At 52.0% G+C, this 21,036-nt stretch overlaps 1 protein-coding gene across 3 annotated transcripts in view; it reads left to right on the top strand.

The window, feature by feature from the left end:
- Positions 1-21,036, top strand: part of rrp8 (ribosomal RNA processing 8) — a 41,801-nt gene that overhangs the window by 11,905 nt on the left and 8,860 nt on the right. For 2 of the 3 annotated variants that reach the window (XM_059963521.1, XM_059963522.1), the window contains exons 2-3: positions 15,820-15,923; positions 16,993-17,828. In XM_059963521.1, coding sequence (XP_059819504.1) covers positions 15,822-15,923; positions 16,993-17,828 — 938 coding nt within the window. In that variant the 5' untranslated portion in view covers positions 15,820-15,821. Of the gene's footprint in view, positions 1-9,841; positions 9,925-15,819; positions 15,924-16,992; positions 17,829-21,036 lie in introns of all 3 variants that reach the window. The other variant, XM_059963519.1, reaches the window with a different exon arrangement.

Below are 21,036 nucleotides of genomic sequence, written 5' to 3'. Positions count from 1 at the left end.
GACGGTGAGGGTCTGTGAGATGGAGGGGGTGACGGTGAGGGTCTGTGAGACGGAGGGGGTGACGGTGAGGGACTGTGAGACGGAGGGGGTGACGGTGAGGGACTGTCAGACGGAGGGGGTGACGGTGAGGGACTGTGAGACGGGGAGGGGGTGACGGTGAGGGACTGTGAGACGGAGGGGGTGACGGTGAGGGACTGTGGGACGGAGGGGGTGACGGTGAGGGTCTGTGAGACGGAGGGGGTGACGGTGAGGGACTGTGGGACGGAGGGGGTGACGGTGAGGGACTGTGAGACCGAGGGGGTGACGGTGAGGGACTGTGGGACGGAGGGGGTGACGGTGAGGGACTGTGAGACGGAGTGGGTGACGGTGAGGGACTGTGAGACGGGGAGGGGGTGACGGTGAGGGACTGTGAGACGGAGGGGGTGACGGTGAGGGTCTGTGAGACGGAGTGGGTGACGGTGAGGGACTGTGAGACGGAGGGGGTGACGGTGAGGGACTGTGAGACGGAGGGGGTGACGGTGAGGGACTGTGAGACAGGGAGGGGGTGACGGTGAGGGACTGTGAGACGGAGGGGGTGACGGTGAGGGACTGTGAGACGGAGGGGGTGACGGTGAGGGACTGTGAGACGGAGGGGGTGACGGTGAGGGACTGTGGGACGGAGGGGGTGACGGTGAGGGACTGTGAGACGGAGGGGGTGACGGTGAGGGCCTGTGAGACGGAGGGGGTGACGGTGAGGGTCTGTGAGACGGGGAGGGGGTGACGGTGAGGGACTGTGAGACGGAGTGGGTGACGGTGAGGGACTGTGAGACGGGGAGGGGGTGACGGTGAGGGACTGTGGGACGGAGGGGGTGACGGTGAGGGACTGTCAGACGGAGGGGGTGACGGTGAGGGACTGTGAGACGGAGGGGGTGACGGTGAGGGACTGTGGGACGGAGGGGGTGACGGTGAGGGACTGTGAGACGGAGGGGGGTGACGGTGAGGGACTGTGAGACAGGGAGGGGTGACGGTGAGGGACTGTCAGACGGAGGGGGTGACGGTGAGGGACTGTGAGACGGAGGGGGTGACGGTGAGGGTCTGTGAGATGGAGGGGGTGACGGTGAGGGTCTGTGAGATGGAGTGGGTGACGGTGAGGGACTGTGGGACGGAGGGGGTGACGGTGAGGGACTGTCAGACGGAGGGGGTGACGGTGAGGGACTGTGAGACGGAGGGGGTGACGGTGAGGGACTGTGAGACGGAGGGGGTGACGGTGAGGGACTGTGAGACGGGGAGGGGGTGACGGTGAGGGTCTGAGATGGAGGGGGTGACGGTGAGGGACTGTGAGACGGAGGGGGTGACGGTGAGGGACTGTCAGACGGAGGGGGTGACGGTGAGGGACTGTCAGACGGAGGGGGTGACGGTGAGGGACTGTGAGACGGAGGGGGTGACGGTGAGGGACTGTGAGACGGGGAGGGGGTGACGGTGAGGGTCGAGGGGAGGAGGGGGTGACGGTGAGGGTCTGTGAGACGGAGGGGGTGACGGTGAGGGACTGTGAGACGGAGGGGGTGACGGTGAGGGACTGTGAGACGGAGGGGGTGACGGTGTGGGACTGTGGGACGGAGGGGGTGACGGTGAGGGTCGAGGGGAGGAGGGGGTGACGGTGAGGGACTGTGAGACGGAGGGGGTGACGGTGAGGGACTGTGAGACGGGGAGGGGGTGACGGTGAGGGACTGTGAGACGGAGGGGGTGACGGTGAGGGACTGTGAGACGGGGAGGGGGTGACGGTGAGGGACTGTCAGACGGAGGGGGTGACGGTGAGGGACTGTGAGATGGAGGGGGTGACGGTGAGGGACTGTGAGACGGAGGGGGTGACGGTGAGGGACTGTGAGATGGAGGGGGTGACGGTGAGGGACTGTGGGACGGAGGGGGTGACGGTGAGGGACTGTGAGACGGAGTGGGTGACGGTGAGGGACTGTGAGACGGAGGGGGTGACGGTGAGGGACTGTGAGACGGAGGGGGTGACGGTGAGGGACTGAGACGGGGAGGGGGTGACGGTGAGGGACTGTCAGACGGAGGGGGTGACGGTGAGGGACTGTGAGATGGAGGGGGTGAAGGTGAGGGACTGTGGGACGGAGGGGGTGACGGTGAGGGACTGTGAGACGGAGGGGGTGACGGTGAGGGTCTGTCAGACGGAGGGGGTGACGGTGAGGGTCTGTGAGACGGAGGGGGTGACGGTGAGGGACTGTCAGACGGAGGGGGTGACGGTGAGGGACTGAGAGACGGAGGGGGTGACGGTGAGGGTCTGTGAGATGGAGGGGGTGACGGTGAGGGTCTGTGAGATGGAGGGGGTGACGGTGAGGGACTGTGAGACGGAGGGGGTGACGGTGAGGGACTGTCAGACGGAGGGGGTGACGGTGAGGGACTGTGAGACGGGGAGGGGGTGACGGTGAGGGACTGTGAGACGGGGAGGGGGTGACGGTGAGGGTCTGTGAGATGGAGGGGGTGACGGTGAGGGACTGTCAGACGGAGGGGGTGACGGTGAGGGTCTGTGAGATGGAGGGCGTGACGGTGAGGGACTGTGGGACGGAGGGGGGTGACGGTGAGGGTCGAGGGGAGGAGGGGGTGACGGTGAGGGACTGTGGGACGGGGAGGGGGTGACGGTGAGGGACTGTGGGACGGAGGGGGTGACGGTGAGGGACTGTGGGACGGGGAGGGGGTGACGGTGAGGGACTGTGGGACGGAGGGGGTGACGGTGAGGGTCGAGGGGAGGAGGGGGTGACAGTGAGGGACTGTGAGACGGGGAGGGGGTGACGGTGAGGGTCTGTGAGATGGAGGGGGTGACGGTGAGGGACTGTCAGACGGAGGGGGTGACGGTGAGGGTCTGTGAGATGGAGGGGGTGACGGTGAGGGACTGTGGGACGGAGGGGGTGACGGTGAGGGACTGTCGGACGGAGGGGGTGACGGTGAGGGTCTGTGAGATGGAGGGGGTGACGGTGAGGGACTGTGAGACGGAGGGGGTGATGGTGAGGGACTGTCAGACGGAGGGGGTGACGGTGAGGGACTGTGAGACGGGGAGGGGGTGACGGTGAGGGTCTGTGAGACGGAGGGGGTGACGGTGAGGGACTGTGAGACGGAGGGGGTGACGGTGAGGGACTGTCAGACGGAGGGGGTGACGGTGAGGGACTGTGAGACGGAGGGGGTGACGGTGAGGGTCTGTGAGATGGAGGGGGTGACGGTGAGGGACTGTCAGACGGAGGGGGTGACGGTGAGGGTCTGTGAGATGGAGGGGGTGACGGTGAGGGACTGTCAGACGGAGGGGGTGACGGTGAGGGACTGTGAGACGGAGGGGGTGACGGTGAGGGTCTGTGAGATGGAGGGGGTGACGGTGAGGGACTGTGAGACGGAGGGGGTGACGGTGAGGGACTGTCAGACGGAGGGGGTGACGGTGAGGGACTGTCAGACGGAGGGGGTGACGGTGAGGGACTGTGAGACGGGGAGGGGGTGACGGTGAGGGTCTGTGAGACGGAGGGGGTGACGGTGAGGGACTGTGAGACGGAGGGGGTGACGGTGAGGGACTGTCAGACGGAGGGCGTGACGGTGAGGGTCTGTGAGATGGAGGGGGTGACGGTGAGGGACTGTGGGACGGGGAGGGGGTGACGGTGAGGGACTGTGGGACGGAGGGGGTGACGGTGAGGGACTGTGGGACGGAGGGGGTGACGGTGAGGGACTGTCAGACGGAGGGGGTGACGGTGAGGGACTGTGAGACGGAGGGGGTGACGGTGAGGGACTGTGGGACGGAGGGGGTGACGGTGAGGGACTGTGGGACGGAGTGGGTGACGGTGAGGGACTGTGAGACGGAGGGGGTGACGGTGAGGGACTGTGAGACGGAGGGGGTGACGGTGAGGGACTGTGAGACGGGGAGGGGGTGACGGTGAGGGACTGTGAGACGGAGGGGGTGACGGTGAGGGACTGTGAGACGGAGGGGGTGACGGTGTGGGACTGTGAGACGGGGAGGGGGTGACGGTGAGGGACTGTGAGACGGGGAGGGGGTGACGGTGAGGGACTGTGGGACGGAGGGGGTGACGGTGAGGGACTGTCGGACGGAGGGGGTGACGGTGAGGGACTGTGAGACGGAGGGGGTGACGGTGAGGGTCTGTGAGACGGAGGGGGTGACGGTGAGGGACTGTGAGACGGAGGGGGTGACGGTGAGGGTCTGTGAGACGGGGAGGGGGTGACGGTGAGGGTCGAGGGGAGGAGGGGGTGACGGTGAGGGACTGTGGGACGGAGGGGGTGACGGTGAGGGACTGTGGGACGGAGTGGGTGACGGTGAGGGACTGTGAGACGGAGGGGGTGACGGTGAGGGACTGTGAGACGGAGGGGGTGACGGTGAGGGACTGTGGGAAGGAGTGGGTGACGGTGAGGGACTGTGAGACGGGGAGGGGGTGACGGTGAGGGACTGTGAGACGGAGGGGGTGACGGTGAGGGACTGTGAGACGGAGGGGGTGACGGTGAGGGACTGTGGGACGGGGAGGGGGTGACGGTGAGGGACTGTGGGACGGAGGGGGTGACGGTGAGGGACTGTGAGACGGAGGGGGTGACGGTGAGGGACTGTGGGACAGAGGGGGTGACGGTGAGGGACTGTGAGACGGGGAGGAGGTGACGGTGAGGGACTGTGAGACGGAGGGGGTGACGGTGAGGGACTGTGGGACGGGGAGGGGGTGACGGTGAGGGACTGTGGGACGGGGAGGGGGTGACGGTGAGGGACTGTGGGACGGAGGGGGTGACGGTGAGGGACTGTGAGACGGAGGGGGTGACGGTGAGGGACTGTGGGACGGAGGGGGTGACGGTGAGGGACTGTGAGACGGAGGGGGTGACGGTGAGGGACTGTGAGACGGGGAGGGGGTGACGGTGAGGGACTGTGAGACGGAGGGGGTGACGGTGAGGGACTGTGAGACAGGGAGGGGGTGACGGTGAGGGACTGTGGGACGGAGGGGGTGACGGTGAGGGACTGTGAGACGGAGGGGGTGACGGTGAGGGACTGTGAGACGGAGGGGGTGACGGTGAGGGACTGTGAGACGGAGGGGGTGACGGTGAGGGACTGTGAGACGGGGAGGGGGTGACGGTGAGGGACTGTGAGACAGGGAGGGGGTGACGGTGAGGGACTGTGGGACGGAGGGGGTGACGGTGAGGGACTGTGAGACGGAGGGGGTGACGGTGAGGGACTGTGAGACGGGGAGGGGGTGACGGTGAGGGACTGTGAGACGGGGAGGGGGTGACGGTGAGGGACTGTGAGACGGGGAGTGGGTGACGGTGAGAGGGTGAGGAGATTGAGAGAAGATGCAAAGTGTGGTGGAGTGGTGAGGGTGATGTTTAATGTGTATGGGAATGTGGTTCAAAACTAACTTTATTTTCAAAGTAGATAAATTTCACCATTTACAACCCTGAGATTCATTTTCTTCTGGCATTCTCAGTGAAACTGCAATAGAAAAATAATCAGAATAGAGTCAGCAGAAGACTGCACCAACTTGAGCGATCATTCAGTGTGCAAAAGCCAGTAAACTTTCAAGTACAAAAAAAAGCAATAAATATCAAGAACATGAGGTGAACAGTCTTTGAAAATGAGTCCATAGCTTCTGGAAACATTCCAATGATGGGGTGAATGAAGTTGAAAGAACTCTTTGGTTCAGGAGCCTGATGGCTGAGGGGTAATAACTGTTACTGAACCCGGTGGTGGGGTCCTGAGGCTCCTGTACCTTTCTGATTGCAGCAGTGAGAAAAGAGCATATCTTGGATGGTGGGGGTTCCTGATGGTGAATGCTGCTTTCCTGCAATAACATTTAATGATTGGGTTATCTGGTGGGTGGGGAAGAGATGGGGGAGGTCTGCACTGTGCTTTGTTGTGGGGGGGGGGGGGGGGGGTTGCGCTGACTGATGACATGGTGACCTGCTGAGGGATGTATACCTGGGAAATAGGAGGTGCTTCAGACCCAGTGACAGAGTCACAGAAACAGGCCCTTTGGCCCAACAGATCCCTACCCTTCACAGCAACCTTCCTGCCAGTCCTAGTTGCCTGTGTTTTGCCCATACCGTTCTCCATGTACATTTTCAAATGCTTAAAGTGTACTCTTCTGACAGCTCATTCAGGTTCAAGTTTAATTTCATTCAACTATACATGAATTCAGCCAAATAAAACAGCATTACTCCAGGGCCAAGATGCAAAACAGTACCAACAGTCACACATAGCACGTACAAAAACAGACCCATGAAAATAAATAATCCAAGACTCCAGGTAACCCTACCCACCCCTCTGTGTAAAGAAACCTCATTTAAATCTCTTCACTCTTGTATCTGTGCTCCTGGTTTTAGACTCCCCAACCCTGGGGGAAAGATGATGACTGTCCATCTTATCTATACTCCTCATGATTTTATAAACAGCTGTGTGGTCATCCCTCATTCCCCTAACGTGGTGGCAGGGCGTTCATTGGTCTCAGCCTGAGGGAAGAAACTTACCCAGTCTGACTCCTGGTGCTGCTGTGCCTCCTTCCTGGTGGTAAGAGCTCAGAGATATCCATCCAACAGGTAATTGGAACTACAAACCCCATCTCCAGAAAGGTTGGGATATTTTCCAAAATGCAATAAAAACAAATCTGATATGTTAATTCACGTGAACCTTTATTTAACTGACAAAAGTACAAAGAAAAGTCTTTCAATAGTTTTACTGACCAACTTAATTGTATTTTGTAAATATACACAAATTTAGAATTTGATGGCTGCAACACACAACAAAAGTTGGGACAGACGCATGTTTACCATTGTGTTACATCAGCTTTCCTTTGAATAACACTTTTTAATCATTTTGGAACTGAGGATACTAATTGTAGTAGATTTGCAATAGGAAATTTTGTCCATTCTTGCTTGATAGAAGACTTCAGCTGCTTAACAGTCCGTGACAGATCTGGACTGGCAGGAGGTCAGTCAAGCACACGCACTCTGTGTCTACAAAGCCACGCTGTTGTAGCCCGTGCAGAATGTGGTCTGGCATTGTCCTGCTGAAATAAGCATGGACGTCCCGGGAAGAGACATCGCCTTGATGGCAACATATGTCTCTCTAAATTCCTAATATATGCCTCAGAGTCAATGGTACCTTCACATGCATGCAACTCACCCATGCTGTGGGCACTGATGCACCCCCATAGCATCACAGATGTTGGCTTTTGCACCTTTCGCTGATAACAATCAGGATGGTTGTTTTCATCTTTGGCACGGAGAACTCGACGCCCGTTTTTTTCGAAAACTAGCTGAAATGTGGATTCATCTGACCACAGCACACGGTTCCACAGTCTTTCGGTCCATCTGAGATGAGCTCGGACCCAGAGAACTCACCGGCGTTTCTGCATAGAGTTGATGTATGGCTTCCTCCTTGCGTAATACAGTTTCAAGTTGCATTTCTGGATGCAGGGACGGACTGTGTTAAGTGACAATGGTTTTCCGAAGTACTCCCGAGCCCAGGTGGCTATAATTGTCACAGTAGCATGACGGTCTCCTAGGCAGTGCCGCCTGAGGGCTCAAAGATCACGCACATTCAACAGTGGTTTCCGTCCTTACCCTTTACGCACTGAGATGTCTCTGAATTTTCACAATATTATGTACTGTAGATGTTGAAAGACCTAAATTCTCTGCAATCTTGCGTTGGGAAATGTTCCTTTTGAACTAACAATTCTCTCACAAAATTTGGCACAAAGGGGTGAGCCACGACCCATCCTAGCTTGCAAAGACTGAGTCTTTGATGGACGCTACTTTTATACCCAGTCATGATACCTCACCTGCTACCAATTAGCCTGCTTAATATGGAGTCTTCCAAACCGGTGTTACTTGAATATTCTGTGCACTTTTCAATCTTATTTTAACTCTGTCCCAACTTTTGTTGAGTGTGTTGCAGCCATCAAATTCTAAATTTGTCTATATTTACAAAATACAATTAAGTTGGTCAGTAAAACTATTGAAAATCTTTTTGTACTTTTGTCAGTTAATTAACATATCACAGATTCTTGTTTTTATTGCATTTTGGAAAATATCCCAACTTTTCTGAAAATGGGGTTTGTAGTTTAGTATGTTCCTTGGCCAGCACAGTATGGTTGGGTCAAGGGCCTGTACCTGTGCTGTGTCACTGTGTGATAAGTATCTTGAACGGCTGAGGTAGAAAGATTCTGGGCCAAGAGAATGTAGCTATGGATATTACTGGCCAGTTACTGTGACCTCAGTGGTTGGGAAGATGTTGGAATTGATTGTTAAGGGTGAGGTTTTGGGGTACTTGGAGGCACGTGGTAAATAGGCTGTAGTCAGCATGGTTCTCTTAAGGGAAAATCTTTTGAAATTCTTTGGAGAAATGACAAGCAGGATAGAAAAAGGAAATCAGTGGATGTTGTGTACTTAGATTTTCAGAGGCTTGGAACAAGGTGACACTCTTGTTTAAGTTAAGAGCCCATGGTATTGTAGGAAAGATTCTAGCAGTGTCTGATTGGCAGGAGGCAAAGAGTGGGAATAAAGGGAGCCTTTTCTGGCTGGCTGCTGGTAACACGGGTCTGTGCTGGGAGAGATTTAAAAAAAATTAATTTGGATGAAGGAATCGATGGCTTTGTGGCCAAGTTTGCAGAGAACAGGTGGAGGAACAGGTAGTGTGGAGGAAGCAGAGAGGTTACATATTAGGAGAATGGGCAAAGAAGTGGCAGATGGAATACAGTATCAGAAAGTGTATGGTCATATACTTTGGTAGAAGAATTAAAAGCGTAGGCTATTTTCTAATTGGAGAGAAAATTCAAATATCCAAGCTGCAAAGGGACTTGTGAGTCCTTGTGCAGGATTCCAGAAGGTTAATTTCCAGGTTGAGTCTGTGGTGAGGAAGGCAAATGCAATGTTAGCACTTGTTTCAAGAGGACTGGAATATAAGAACAAGGATGTAATGTTGAGGCTTTATTAAACACTGGTGAGGCCTCAGTGAAAGTGTTGTCAGCAGTTTTGGGCCCCTAGTGTAAGAAAGGATGTGCTGACATTGGAGAGGGTTTAAAGGAGGTTCACAAAATTATTCTGGGTTTGGAAGGCTTGTCATATGAGGAGTGTTTGATAACTCTAGACTTGTACTCACGAGAATTCAGCAGGCTGAGAAGTGACCTCATTGAAACCTATCAAATGCTGAAAGGCCTCAATAGAGTGGATTTGGAGAGGATGTTTCCTGTGATAGCAGAGTCTAGGATCCAAGGACACAGCCTCAGAATACAGTGACGTCCGTTTAGATCAGAGATGAGGAAGTTCTTTAGCCAGAGAGGTAAATCTGTGAAATTTGTTGCGACAGGTGACTGTGGAGGCCAAGTCATTGGGTAGAGGTTGATAGATTCTTGATTGGTCAGGGAATGAAGAGTAATGGGGAGACTGGGGCTGAGAGGAAAATGAATCAGTCATGATGAAATGGCGGAGCAGACAAATGGGCCGAATGGCCTAGATGTGCTCCTATATCTAATAGAGAAAAAACACAGAAAACCTGCAGCACAATACAGGCCCTTTGGCCCACAAAGTCGTGCCAAACATGTCCCTAGGTTTACCCATTGCCCTCTATTTTACTAAGCTCCGTGTACCTATCTTAAATCCTCTTAAAAGACCCTATGGTATCCACCTCCACAACCATGGCTGGCAGCCCATTCCACACACTCACCACTCTCTGTGTAAAAAAAATTTACTCCTGACATCTCCTCTGTACCTACTCCCCAGCACCTTAAACCTGTGTCCTCTTGTGGCAACCATTTCAGCCCTGGGAAAAAGCCTCTGACTATCCACATGATCAATGCCTCTCATCATCTTATTCACCTCTCAGGTCACCTCTCATCCTCCGTTGCTTCAAGGGGAAAAGGCCGAGTTCACTCAACCTATTCTTATAAGGCATGCTCCCCGATCCAGGTAACATCCTCGTAAATCTCCTCTGCACCCTTTCTATGCTTTCCACATCTTTCCTGTAGTGAGGAGACCTGAACTGTGCACATCACTCTAAGTGGGGTCTGACCAGGGTCCTTTATCGCTGCAACATCACCTCTTGTCTCCTAAATTCAATTCCACGATTGATGAAGGCTAAGACACCATACACCTTCTTAACCACTGAGTCAACCTGCGCAGCTACTTTGAGTGTCCTATAGACTCGGACCCCAAGATTCCTACCATTAATACTACATTCTGCCATCATATTTGACCTACCAAAATGAACCATTTCATACTTACCTGGGTTGAACTCCATCTGCCACTTCTCAGTCCATTTTTGCATCCTATAAGTGTCCAGCTGTAACCTCTGACAGCCCTCCTCACTATCCACAACACCTCCACCTCAGCAAACCAACTAACCTATGTCTCCACTTCCTCATCCAGGTCATTTATAAAAATCACGAAGAGTAAAGGTCCCAGAACTGATCCCTGAGGCACTCCTTTGGTGACTGACCTCCATGCAGAATATGACCAGTCTACAGCCACTCTTTCCCTGCTGTGGGCGAGCCAGTTCTGGATCCACAAAGCAATGTCCCCTTGGATCCCATGCCTCCTTACTTTCTCAATAAGCCTTGCATGGGGTACCTTATCAAATGCCTTGCTGAAATCCATATACACTACATCTACTGCTCTTCCTTCATCAACGTGTTTAGTCACATCCTCAAAATATTTAATCAGACTCGTAAGGCACGACCTGCCTGTGACAAAGCCATGCTGACTATTCCTAATTATATTATACCTCTCCAAATGTTCATAAGTCCTGCCTCTCAGGATCTTCTCCTTTAACTTACCAACCACTGAGGTAAGACTCACTGATCTATAATTTCCTGGGCTATCTCTACTCCCTTTCTTGAATAAAGGAACAACATCCGCAACCCTCCAATGCACGGGAATTTCTCCCGTCCCCAATGATGATGCATAGATCATCGCTAGAGTCTCAGCAATCTCCTCCCTCACCTCCCACAGTAGCCTGGGGTACATCTCATCCGATCCTGGCGATTTAACCAACTTGATGCTTTCCAAAAGCTCCAGCACATCCTCTTTCTTAATATCAACATGCTCAAGCTTTTCAGTCTGCTGCAAGTCATCACTACAATCACCAAGATCCTTTTCCATAGTGAATACTGAAGCAAAGTATTCACTAAGTATCTCTGCTATTTCCTCTGGTTCCACACATACTTTCCTATTGTCACACTTGATAGGTCCTATTCTTTCATGTGTTATCCTCCTTCACATACTTGTAGAATGCCTTGGGGTTTTCCTTAATCATGCCCGCCAAGGCCTTCTCATGGCCCCTTCTGGCTCTCCTAATTTCCTCCTTCAGCTCCTTCCTGTTAGCCTTATAATCTTCCAGATCGCTAACATTACCTCGCTCTCTGAACCTTTTGTAAGCTTTTCTTCTTGACTAGATTTATTACAGCCTTTGTACACCACGGTTCCTGTACCCTACCATAACTTCCCTGTCTCATTGGAACATACCTATGCAGAGCTTCACACAAATATCCCTTGAACATTTGCCACATTTCTTCTGTACTTTTCCATAAGAACATCTATTTCCAATTTAAGCTTCATAATTCCCTTTACTCCAATTAAATGCTTTTCTAACTTGTCTGTTCCTATCGCTCTCCAATGCTATTGTAAAGGAGATAGAATTCTGATCACCATCTCCAAAATGCTCTCCCGCTGAGAGATCTGACAACTGACCAGGTTCATTTCCCAATACCAAATCAAGTACAGCCTCTTCTCTCGTAGGGTTATCTACATATTGTGTCAATAAACCTTCTTGCACACACCTATCAAACTCCACCCCATCCAAACCCCTTGTTCTAGGGAGATGCCAATTGTTATTTTGGAAATTAAAATCTCTCATCACAACAACTCTGTTATTATTACACTTTTCCAGGATCTGTTGCCCCTATCTGCTCCTCGATATCCCTGTTACTATTGGGCGGCCTATAAAAAACACCCAGTAAAGTTATTGACCCCTTCCTGTTCCTAATCTCCACCTACAGAGACTCCGTAGACAATCCCTCCATGACGTCCACCTTTTCTGCAGCCGTGACACTATCTCTGATCAACAGTGCCATGCCCCCACCTCTTTTTGCCTCCCTCCCTGTCCTTCCTGAAACATCTAAAACCCTGCACCTGCACTTGAAGTAACCATTCCCTGTCTCTGAGCCAGTTAGGTCTCTGTAATGGCCACATCATATCTCCAAGTACTGATCCATGCTCTAAGCTCATCTGCTTTGTTCACAACACTCCTTGTGTTAAAAGAGACACATCTCAAGCCTTCGGTCTGAGCACGTCCCTTCTCTATCACCTGCCTATACTCCCTCTCACACTGTCTCCAAGCTTTCTCTTTTTGTGAGCCAGCCGCCTCTTCCCCAGTCTCTTCAGTTTGATTTCCTCCTCCCTAACAATTCTAGTTTAAATAAAGACGTACAAAAAAGCTGGATGAACTCAGCAGGTCGGGCAACATCCGTTGAAAGGAGCAGTCAACGGATGCCACTCAACCTGCTGAGTTCATCCAGCTTTTTTGTATGACTTGATTTGACCTCAGCATCTGCAGTGTACTTTGTGTTTACGATTTTAGTTTAAACTCTCCCCAATAGCCTTAGCAAACCTCCCTGCCAGGATATTGGTCCCCTTGGAATTCAAGTGCAACCTGTCCTTTTTGTACAGGTCACACCTGCCCCAAAAGAGGTCCCAACGATCCAGAAATCTGAATCCCTGCTCCCTGCTCCATACCCTCAGCCACACATTTATCCTTTACCTCATTCTATTCCTATTCTCACTGTTGCGTGACACAGGCAGTTATGTTGAGATTACTACCTTTGTAGTTCTGCTTCTTAACTTCCTTCCTAACTCCCTGTAGTCTTTTTTCAGGTTTTTGGTACCAATATGTACCACAACCTCTGGCTGTTCTCCCTCCCACCGCAGGATATCTTGGACGTGATTCCAAACCCAGGCACTGGGGAGGCAAACTACCATTGGAGTTTCTTCCTGCATCCCCAGAATCGCTTGTCTGATCCCTTATTAATAGAGTCCCCTATCACTACTGCCTTCCTCTTCCTTTCCCTACCCTACTGAGCCACAGGGCCAGACTGTGTGCCAGAGGCACGGTCACAGCCACTTCCTCCAGGTAGGCTGTCCCCCCCAACAGTACTCAAACAGGAGTACTCTCTAGTACCTGACTCTTCCCCTTCCTCCGCCTGACTGTGACCCCGGTGTGACCACCTGCCTGCAGCTACTTTCCATCACCTCCTCGCTCTCCCTGACCAGGCGAAGGTCATTGAGCTGCATCTCCAGTTTCCTAACTCGGTCCCTCAGGAGCTGCAGCTCGACACACCAGGTGCAAATATGGCCGTCCGGGAGGCTGGGAGACTCCAGGACCTCCCAAATCCTACACCAAGCACAGAAAACTGGTCTCACACGCATACTTCCTCCTTTCCACAATTAACACAGGTAAACCTACCTTGCCTTGTCCTGTTACCACCTAAGCCCGTTGAGCCAATGCCCTATCACTCTGCTGCCCGCTGGATATGGCGGTCTTTTTAAATCTTTCCCGCTCTACTGACTGACATCATGTGCCTGCGCAGTCTTGTCTCTCTTTTACCCTGTGTAGTAAAAACTGCCTTCACTCCTGAAATCAGCTGTTCACTCGCAGCCTTCTTGCTCCGAATCTTATGGCTTTACAGGTGCCCCCCGCTTTACGTCACTTCACTTTCACAAAAGACCTGTTTTCGCATTGCAAAGAGGATTTTCCCTTTTACGAAAATTTTCCCCATATAAATGAATGGTTCTTCGCTTTACGTCGTTTCGGCTTAAGAAGGGTTTCGTAGGAGCGCTCTACCTTTGTAAGGTGGGGTGGGGGGGGGACACCTGTGTAGGGTGAAAGCTGTGGGGAAAGATTGTGGAGGTCACACTTCGGCAGAGTGGAGACGAAACTTGTAGAGTTCTGAGGTGTTCGTGGGGAGATGCTGGGCAGAGCTTAATCAGAATCAGCTTGATTGTCACTGACAATTGTGAAATGTGTTGTTTTGTTGTAACAGTATAGTTACAAAGACAAAAATTATAAATCCTAGAATTAAGTAATGTAATAGAGGAAGAGTGAGCTGGTGTTCACAGGTTGATGGACCGTTCGGAAATCGAACGGCAGAGGGGAAGAAACTGTTCCTAAACCATCGAGTGTGGATCATCAGGCTCCTGAACCTCCTCCCTGCGAGTGTACCCACTCCATCAGGGAAGAGGCTATGCAGCATCCACACTTGGGTCACTAAACTCATGAGCAGTTACTTCCCTAAGCTGTCATGCTGACCCACCCCACCACCACCACTTTGTCATTTCCTGTCAGAGTCCCCTTATGTACAGACACTCCTGTGCCTACGGTCACTTTATGTATGCACATAAAGTTCAAGATTGTTTAACATCATTTTCTGACCAATACGCAATATCTAATATCCCAACAGAAAAAGGCCAGTAACACCATGAAGGATTCCTCCCACCCTGCTCACAGACTGTTTGTCCCACCCCCATCAGGGAGGAGGCTACATAGCAGCCACATCAAGGTAACCAGGCTCAAAAGCAGTTGCTTTCCCCAAGCAATAAGGCTGACCAATCTTTTTTTTGAGGCATTGCCTTTTGAAGATGCTGGGGAGGCCAGTGTCCATGATGGAGCTGGCTGGGTTTACAACTTCCTGCAGTTTTTTCTGATCCCGTGCAGTGGCCACTCCATTCCAGATAGTGATGAAACCAGTTGGAATGCTGTCCCCTGGTTGAGGAGATCTGAACCAGTCACAGTGTCAGTGTGAGGCTGGGCAGAGGGGGATGAGTTCTTTGAGTTTCCTGACCGGGATGGTGGGGAAGCCGAGACCCAGATTCTGTGGACAGGTTTTTGGACATGCAAAGGATATTCAAGTTCAAGTGCAGCTTATTGCCATTCCACCACGTGTACTGCCAAATGAGACCGAGGTGCGCAACGCAGTATGTAGAACTCAGACGTATAATGCATAAAGCAATATTACCACAAATAAATTAACAAGTAATGAGCTGAATACACAATGCAAGATCAAAAGTAAACAGTATAACACTACTGGTACTTCATACGTGATGAGACCTGGGCGGTGGCAAGGAGTCCAGAAGTCTCACGGCCCGGGGGAAGAAGCTGTTTCCCATCCGAACAGTTCTCGTTCTAGTGCAATGGTACCTCCTGCCCGATGGTAGGGGGTCAAAGAGGTCTTTGCACAGACGGGAGGGATGCTTGATGATGCTAAGGGCCCTGTGTACACAGCGATCGTAATAGATATCTCCAATGGATGGAAGAGAGATCCTGATGATCCCCTCAGCAGTCCTCACAGTCCTTTGTCGTGTCTTATGTCAGACACCTTGCAATTCCCATTTCAGACAATGATGCAGTTGGTCAGGGCACTCCCGATGGTGCTCCTGTAAAAATTGTTAAATTGGAGGGGTGGGGGTGGATTGGAGCCCCATTCACCTCAGGGAGGGGAGGTGCTGCTCTTCTTTCTTCAGTGAAGAGATGCTGTTGAATAACGGGGTGAGATTGTCTGTTGTGGACACTCCCAGAAACTTGGTGCTCCTGGCTCTCTCCATGAAGGAGGGAGGGATGTGGGGATAGCGCTGAGACTTCGGCAGAGAATGACCCTCCCTGGGCACGTTCGAGGAGAGTGACTGGAATGATGATACAGAGGCCAGGGCTCTGACTGAGGCTATCTTCCACAGGCAGGCACCCTCCTGCTGTGTTAGTAAACAGGTAAGAGACGGTGGCAGAGAATGACCCTCCCTTGTTTTTGTCTGTTGAAGGTATGGGCATGTTCGAGGAGAGTGACTGGAATGATGATACAGAGGCCAGGGCTCTGACTGAGGCTATCTTCCACAGGCAGGCACCCTCCTGTGTTAGTAAACAGGTAAGAGACGGTGGCAGAGGGAGGTGGGCTGTATTGGGCTGTACCCGGAGCTATTTGGCCCATCGAGTCCCATCAGTTCTCTCTCTCACTGCCCCCAACTTCACATTCTACCCCTCAGCCACACACTGGGACCGAGTTACAGCAGCTCATTAACCCCCTGACCCATACGTTGTTGGTGTGTGGAAGGGAACGGAAAGCCACATGCAAACTCCGCACAGAGAGAGCCAGAGGCTGGGATCGAACCCGGGTCTCTGGGGTAGTGAGGCAGCGGTTTGACCTTCTGCACCACACCACAGTCAGTGTGGGCACGTAACAGAGTGTACACAGGAACAGAGAAATTGCTGGGAATGTCATGAGAGAGTCATAGAACATGACAGCATAGAAAGAGGCCCTTTGGCCCATCTAGTCCATGCCAAACTGTTATTCTGCCTTGTCCCATCAACCTGCACTTGCACCATATTTCTCTATTCCCCTTCCATTTGTGTACCTATCCAAATTTCTGTTAAATATTGAAATTGAACCTGCCTTATTTGCACTGGCTTTTGTTCCACACTCTCACCAACCTCTGAGTGATGAAGTTCCCCCTCATGTTCCCTTTAAATATTGTACCTTTCACCCTTAACCCATGACCGACTGTCTAGTCTCACCCAATTTCAGTGGAAAAAGCCTGTTTGCATTTACCCTGTCTATAATTCTCAATTTTGTACACCTCTATCAAATCTCCCCTCATTCTCCTATGCTCCAGGGAATAAAGACCTAACCTATTCAAACCTTCCCAATAACTTGGGTCCTCAAGTCTTGGCAACATCTTTGCAAATTCTCTCTGCACTGCTTCAATCTTATTGATAACTTTCCTGCAGGTAGGTGACTCCAAATTACGTCTCACCAATGTCTTCTACAATCTCAACTTAACATCCCAACTCTTGTACTTAATACGTTAATTTATGAAAGTCAATGTGCCAAAAGCTTTCTTTATGACCCTGTCTACCTGTGACGCCAGCTTCAGCAGACTAAGGACGTTATTGATATCTTTCTGCTCCAACACCTCACCAACCGTCTCTGTTTGTAGAGCAGCCAGAGCCGGAGGAGTAAACGGGCGCTGCTGAAAACGCTGCGGGTGCTGAGAGCCGCAGGTACGGCCGAGGAGAGCGGAGCAGCACAGCCTGAGCTGGAGTGTGGCCCCTCTGGGGAGGCCAGGCTCAGCAAGAGGAAGCACCGGAGTCCAGGAGTGCAGGAGGCGGCTGCAAAGGCCCGCCGTGAGGGGCTGGGAACGGAAGCCGCAGCCGAGCTGCGGGTCGGGAGGGAGGAGTCGGGCCAGGAAGCAGGAGGGGATGGGTCTAACAGCGTCCAGGGGATGAGGGCAGGAACGCTCACCCGAAAACAGTGGAGGAATTGGAAGAAGAATCAGCGCAGGAGCAAGAACAAGTTCCGGCCACTGGGAGCAGGGAACACGGAGCAAGTGAGCGTCGCTGCCAGTCCTGGACCTGAGGGAGTGAGGTGTCAGGTCCCTACGGGGAAGGTGAAAGGACAGAGAGGGGAGGGTGGGAGTGACACTACTGCCCCCCAAAGCCAAGAGATGGAGGTTAATGGTGGGGCAGGGGGAGCAGTACCATGGCCTCCTCCTGGGAAGGCGCCAGGAGGAGAGGCTCTGGAGGGGGACCAGTTACAAGGGACCTTGCCCCGGGACCGCTCCAGCACCCTGAGGGATCGGATGCAGCGACGGCTGAAGGCTGCCCGCTTCCGACTCCTCAACCAGCAGCTGTACACGACGAGCAGCGCAGATGCCCAACAGCTCTTCGCACAGGACCCCAGTGCCTTCCACCTCTACCACCATGGCTTCACCGCCCAACTCGAGCGGTGGCCCGAAAATCCAGTGCAGCGCATCATCCATTACATCAAACGCAGGTACGGGGAAGGAGAGAGAAAGGGCATGTTGTTGGGGAGGGGGTAGTGTGGAGGGAGGGGGAAGTCAGAATCCATTACATCAAACACAGAAACATAGAAAACCTACAGCACAACACAGGCCTTTCAACCCACAAAGTTGTGTCGAACACGTCTCTACCTTAGAAATTACCTGGGGTTACCCATAGCCCTCTATTTTTCTAAGCTCCATGTACCTATTCAAAAGTCTTTTAAAAGACCCTATTACATCCCCTTCACCACCGTTGCCAGCAGCCCATTCCACGCAGTCACCACTCTCTGAGTAAAAAACTTACCCCTGACATCTCCTCTGTACCTACTCCAAAGCACCTTAAACCCCTGCCCTCTTGTGGCAGCCATTTCAGCCCTGGGAAAAAAGCCTCTGACTATCCACACAATCAATGCCTCTCATCATCTTGTACACCTCTTATCAGGTCACCTCTCATCCTCCGTTGCTCCAAGGAGAAAAGGCCGAGTTCACTCAACCTATTCTCATAAGGCATGTTCCCCAATCCAGGCAACATCCTTGTAAATCTCCTCTGTACCCTTTCTATAGTTTCCACATCCTTCCTGTAGTGAGGTGACCAGAACTGAACACAGTACTCCAAGTGGGGTCTGACCAGGGTCCTATATAGCTGCAACATTACCTCTTGGCTCCTAAATTCAATTCCATGATTCATGAAGGCCAATACACTGTACGCCTTCTTAACCACAGAGTCAACCTGTGCAGCTGCTTTGAGCGTCCTATGGACTCGGACCCCAAGATCCCTCTGATCCTCCACACTGTCAAGAATCTTACCATTAATGCTATATTCTGCAATCATATTTGACCTACCAAAATGAACCACCTCACACTTATCTGGGTTGAACTCCATTTGCCACTTCTCAGCCCAGTTTTGCATCCTATCAATGTCCCGCTGTAACCTCTGACAGCCCTCCACACTATCCACAACACCCCCTACCTTTGTGTCATCAGCAAAGTTACTAATCCATTCCTCCACTTCCTCATCCAGGTCATTTATAAAAATCACGAAGAGTAAGGGTACTAGAACAGATCCCTGAGGCACACCACTGGTCACCGACCTCCATGCAGAATATGACCCCTCTACAACCACTCTTTGCCTTCTGTGGGCAAGCCAGTTCTGGATCCACAAAGCAATGTCCCCTTGGATCCCATGCCTCCTTACTTTCTCAATAAGCCTTGCATGGGGTACCTTATCAAATGCCTTGCTGAAATCCCTGTACACTACATCTACTGCTCTTCCTTCATCAGTGTGTTTAGTCGCATCCTCAAAAACTTCAATAAGGCTCATAAGGTACGACCTGCCCTTGACAAAGCCATGCTGATTATTCCTAATCATATTATACTTCTCCAAATGTTAATAAATCCTGCCTCTCAGGATCTTCTCCATCAACTTACCGACCACTGAACTAAGACTCACTGGTCTATAATTTCCTGGGCTATCCCTGCTCCCTTTCTTGCATAAGGGAACAACATCCACAATACCCCAATCGTCCAGAACCTCTCCCGTCCCCACTGATGATGCAAAGATCATTGCCAGAGGCTCAGCAATCTCCTCCCTTGCCTCCCACAGTAGCCTGGGGTACATCTCATCCAGTCCCGGTGACTTATCCAACTTGATGGTTTCCAAAAGCTCCAGCACATCCTCTTTCTTAATATCTACATGCTCAAGCTTTTCAGTCTGCTACAAGTCATCACTACAATCACTAAGATCCTTTTCCAAAGTGAATACTGAAGTAAAGTACTCATTAAGCACTTCTGCTATTTCCTCCGGTTCCATGCACACTTTCCCACTGTCACACTTGATAGGTCCTATTCATTCACGTCTTATCCTCTTGCTCTTCACATACTTGTAGAATGCCTTGGGGTTTTCCTTAATCCTGCCTGCCAAGGCATTCTCAGGGCCCCTTCTGGCTCTCCTAATTTCCTTCTTAAGCTCCTTTCTAGTAGCCTTACAATCTTATAGAGCTCTAACATTACCTAGCTCTCTGAACCTTTCATAAGCTTTTCTTTTCTTCTTGACTAGATTTACTACAGCCTTTGTACATGACAGTTCCTCTACCCTACCATCACTTCCCTGTCTCATTGGAACGTACCTGTGCAGAACTCCACACAAATATCCCCTGAACATTTGCCACATTTCTTCCATAGCTTTCCCTGAGAACATTTGTTCCCAATTTAAGCTTCCAAGTTGCTGCCTGATAGCCTCATAATTCCCCTTACTCCAATTAAACACTTTTATAATTTGCCTGTTCCCATCCCTCTCCAATGCTATTGTAAAGGAGATAGAATTATGACCACTATCTCCAAAATGCTCTCCCACTGAGAGACCTGACACTTGACCAGGTTCATTTTTCCCAATACCAGATCAAGTACAGTCTCTCCTCTTGTAGGGTTATCTACATATTGTGTCAAGAAATCTTCCGGAACACACCGAACAAACTCCACCCCATCTAAACCCCTTGCTCTAGGGAGAAAACCAATCAATATTTGGGAAATTAAAATCTCTCACCACAACAACTATTATTATTACAACTTTCCAGGATCCGTTTCCCTATGTGCTCCTCGATGTCCCTGTTACTATTGGGCAGCCTATAAAAAGCACCCAGTAGAGTTATTGACCCCTTCCTGTTCCTAATCTCCACCCACAGAGACTCCGTAGACAATCTCTCCATCGCGTCCACCTTTTCTGCAGCCGTGACACTATCTCTGATCAGCAGTGCCACACCCCCACTTCTTTTGCCTCGCTCCCTGTCCTTCCCGAAACATCTAAAACCCGGCACTTGAAGTAGCCATTCCTGTCCCTGGCTACTGGGAAGGAAGGGAGAAAGGGAATGTTGTTGGGGAGGGGGGAGTGTGGAGGGAGGGGGAGGTTGGCATCCATTACATCAAACACAGGTACTGGGAAGGAAGGGAGAAGGGGAATGTTGTTGGGGAGGGTGAGGGTGGAATTGTGGGAAGGGGAGATTAGCAGGAAGGAGATGGAGTGATGTGGGCAAGCTTGGGGAGGGCTGTTACAGGGCAGTTGGGAGGGGTTGGACCCCCAGGTCAGTGACAGGTGAGCAGACAGTCAGCACTGAAGTCCCATCCAATACCAGAGGGTAAGTGTGGCAACAGGTCACTGTCCCATGGGATGGGGCAGCCAGGCCTGAGACGACCGTCTGTGGGATG

This window comes from Hypanus sabinus, chromosome 3 (genome assembly GCF_030144855.1).
Source record: "Hypanus sabinus isolate sHypSab1 chromosome 3, sHypSab1.hap1, whole genome shotgun sequence".
Classification (NCBI taxonomy): domain Eukaryota; kingdom Metazoa; phylum Chordata; class Chondrichthyes; order Myliobatiformes; family Dasyatidae; genus Hypanus; species Hypanus sabinus.
The sequence above is the reverse complement of the archived record's forward strand: the minus strand, read 5'-3'. Positions and strand labels throughout refer to the sequence as shown.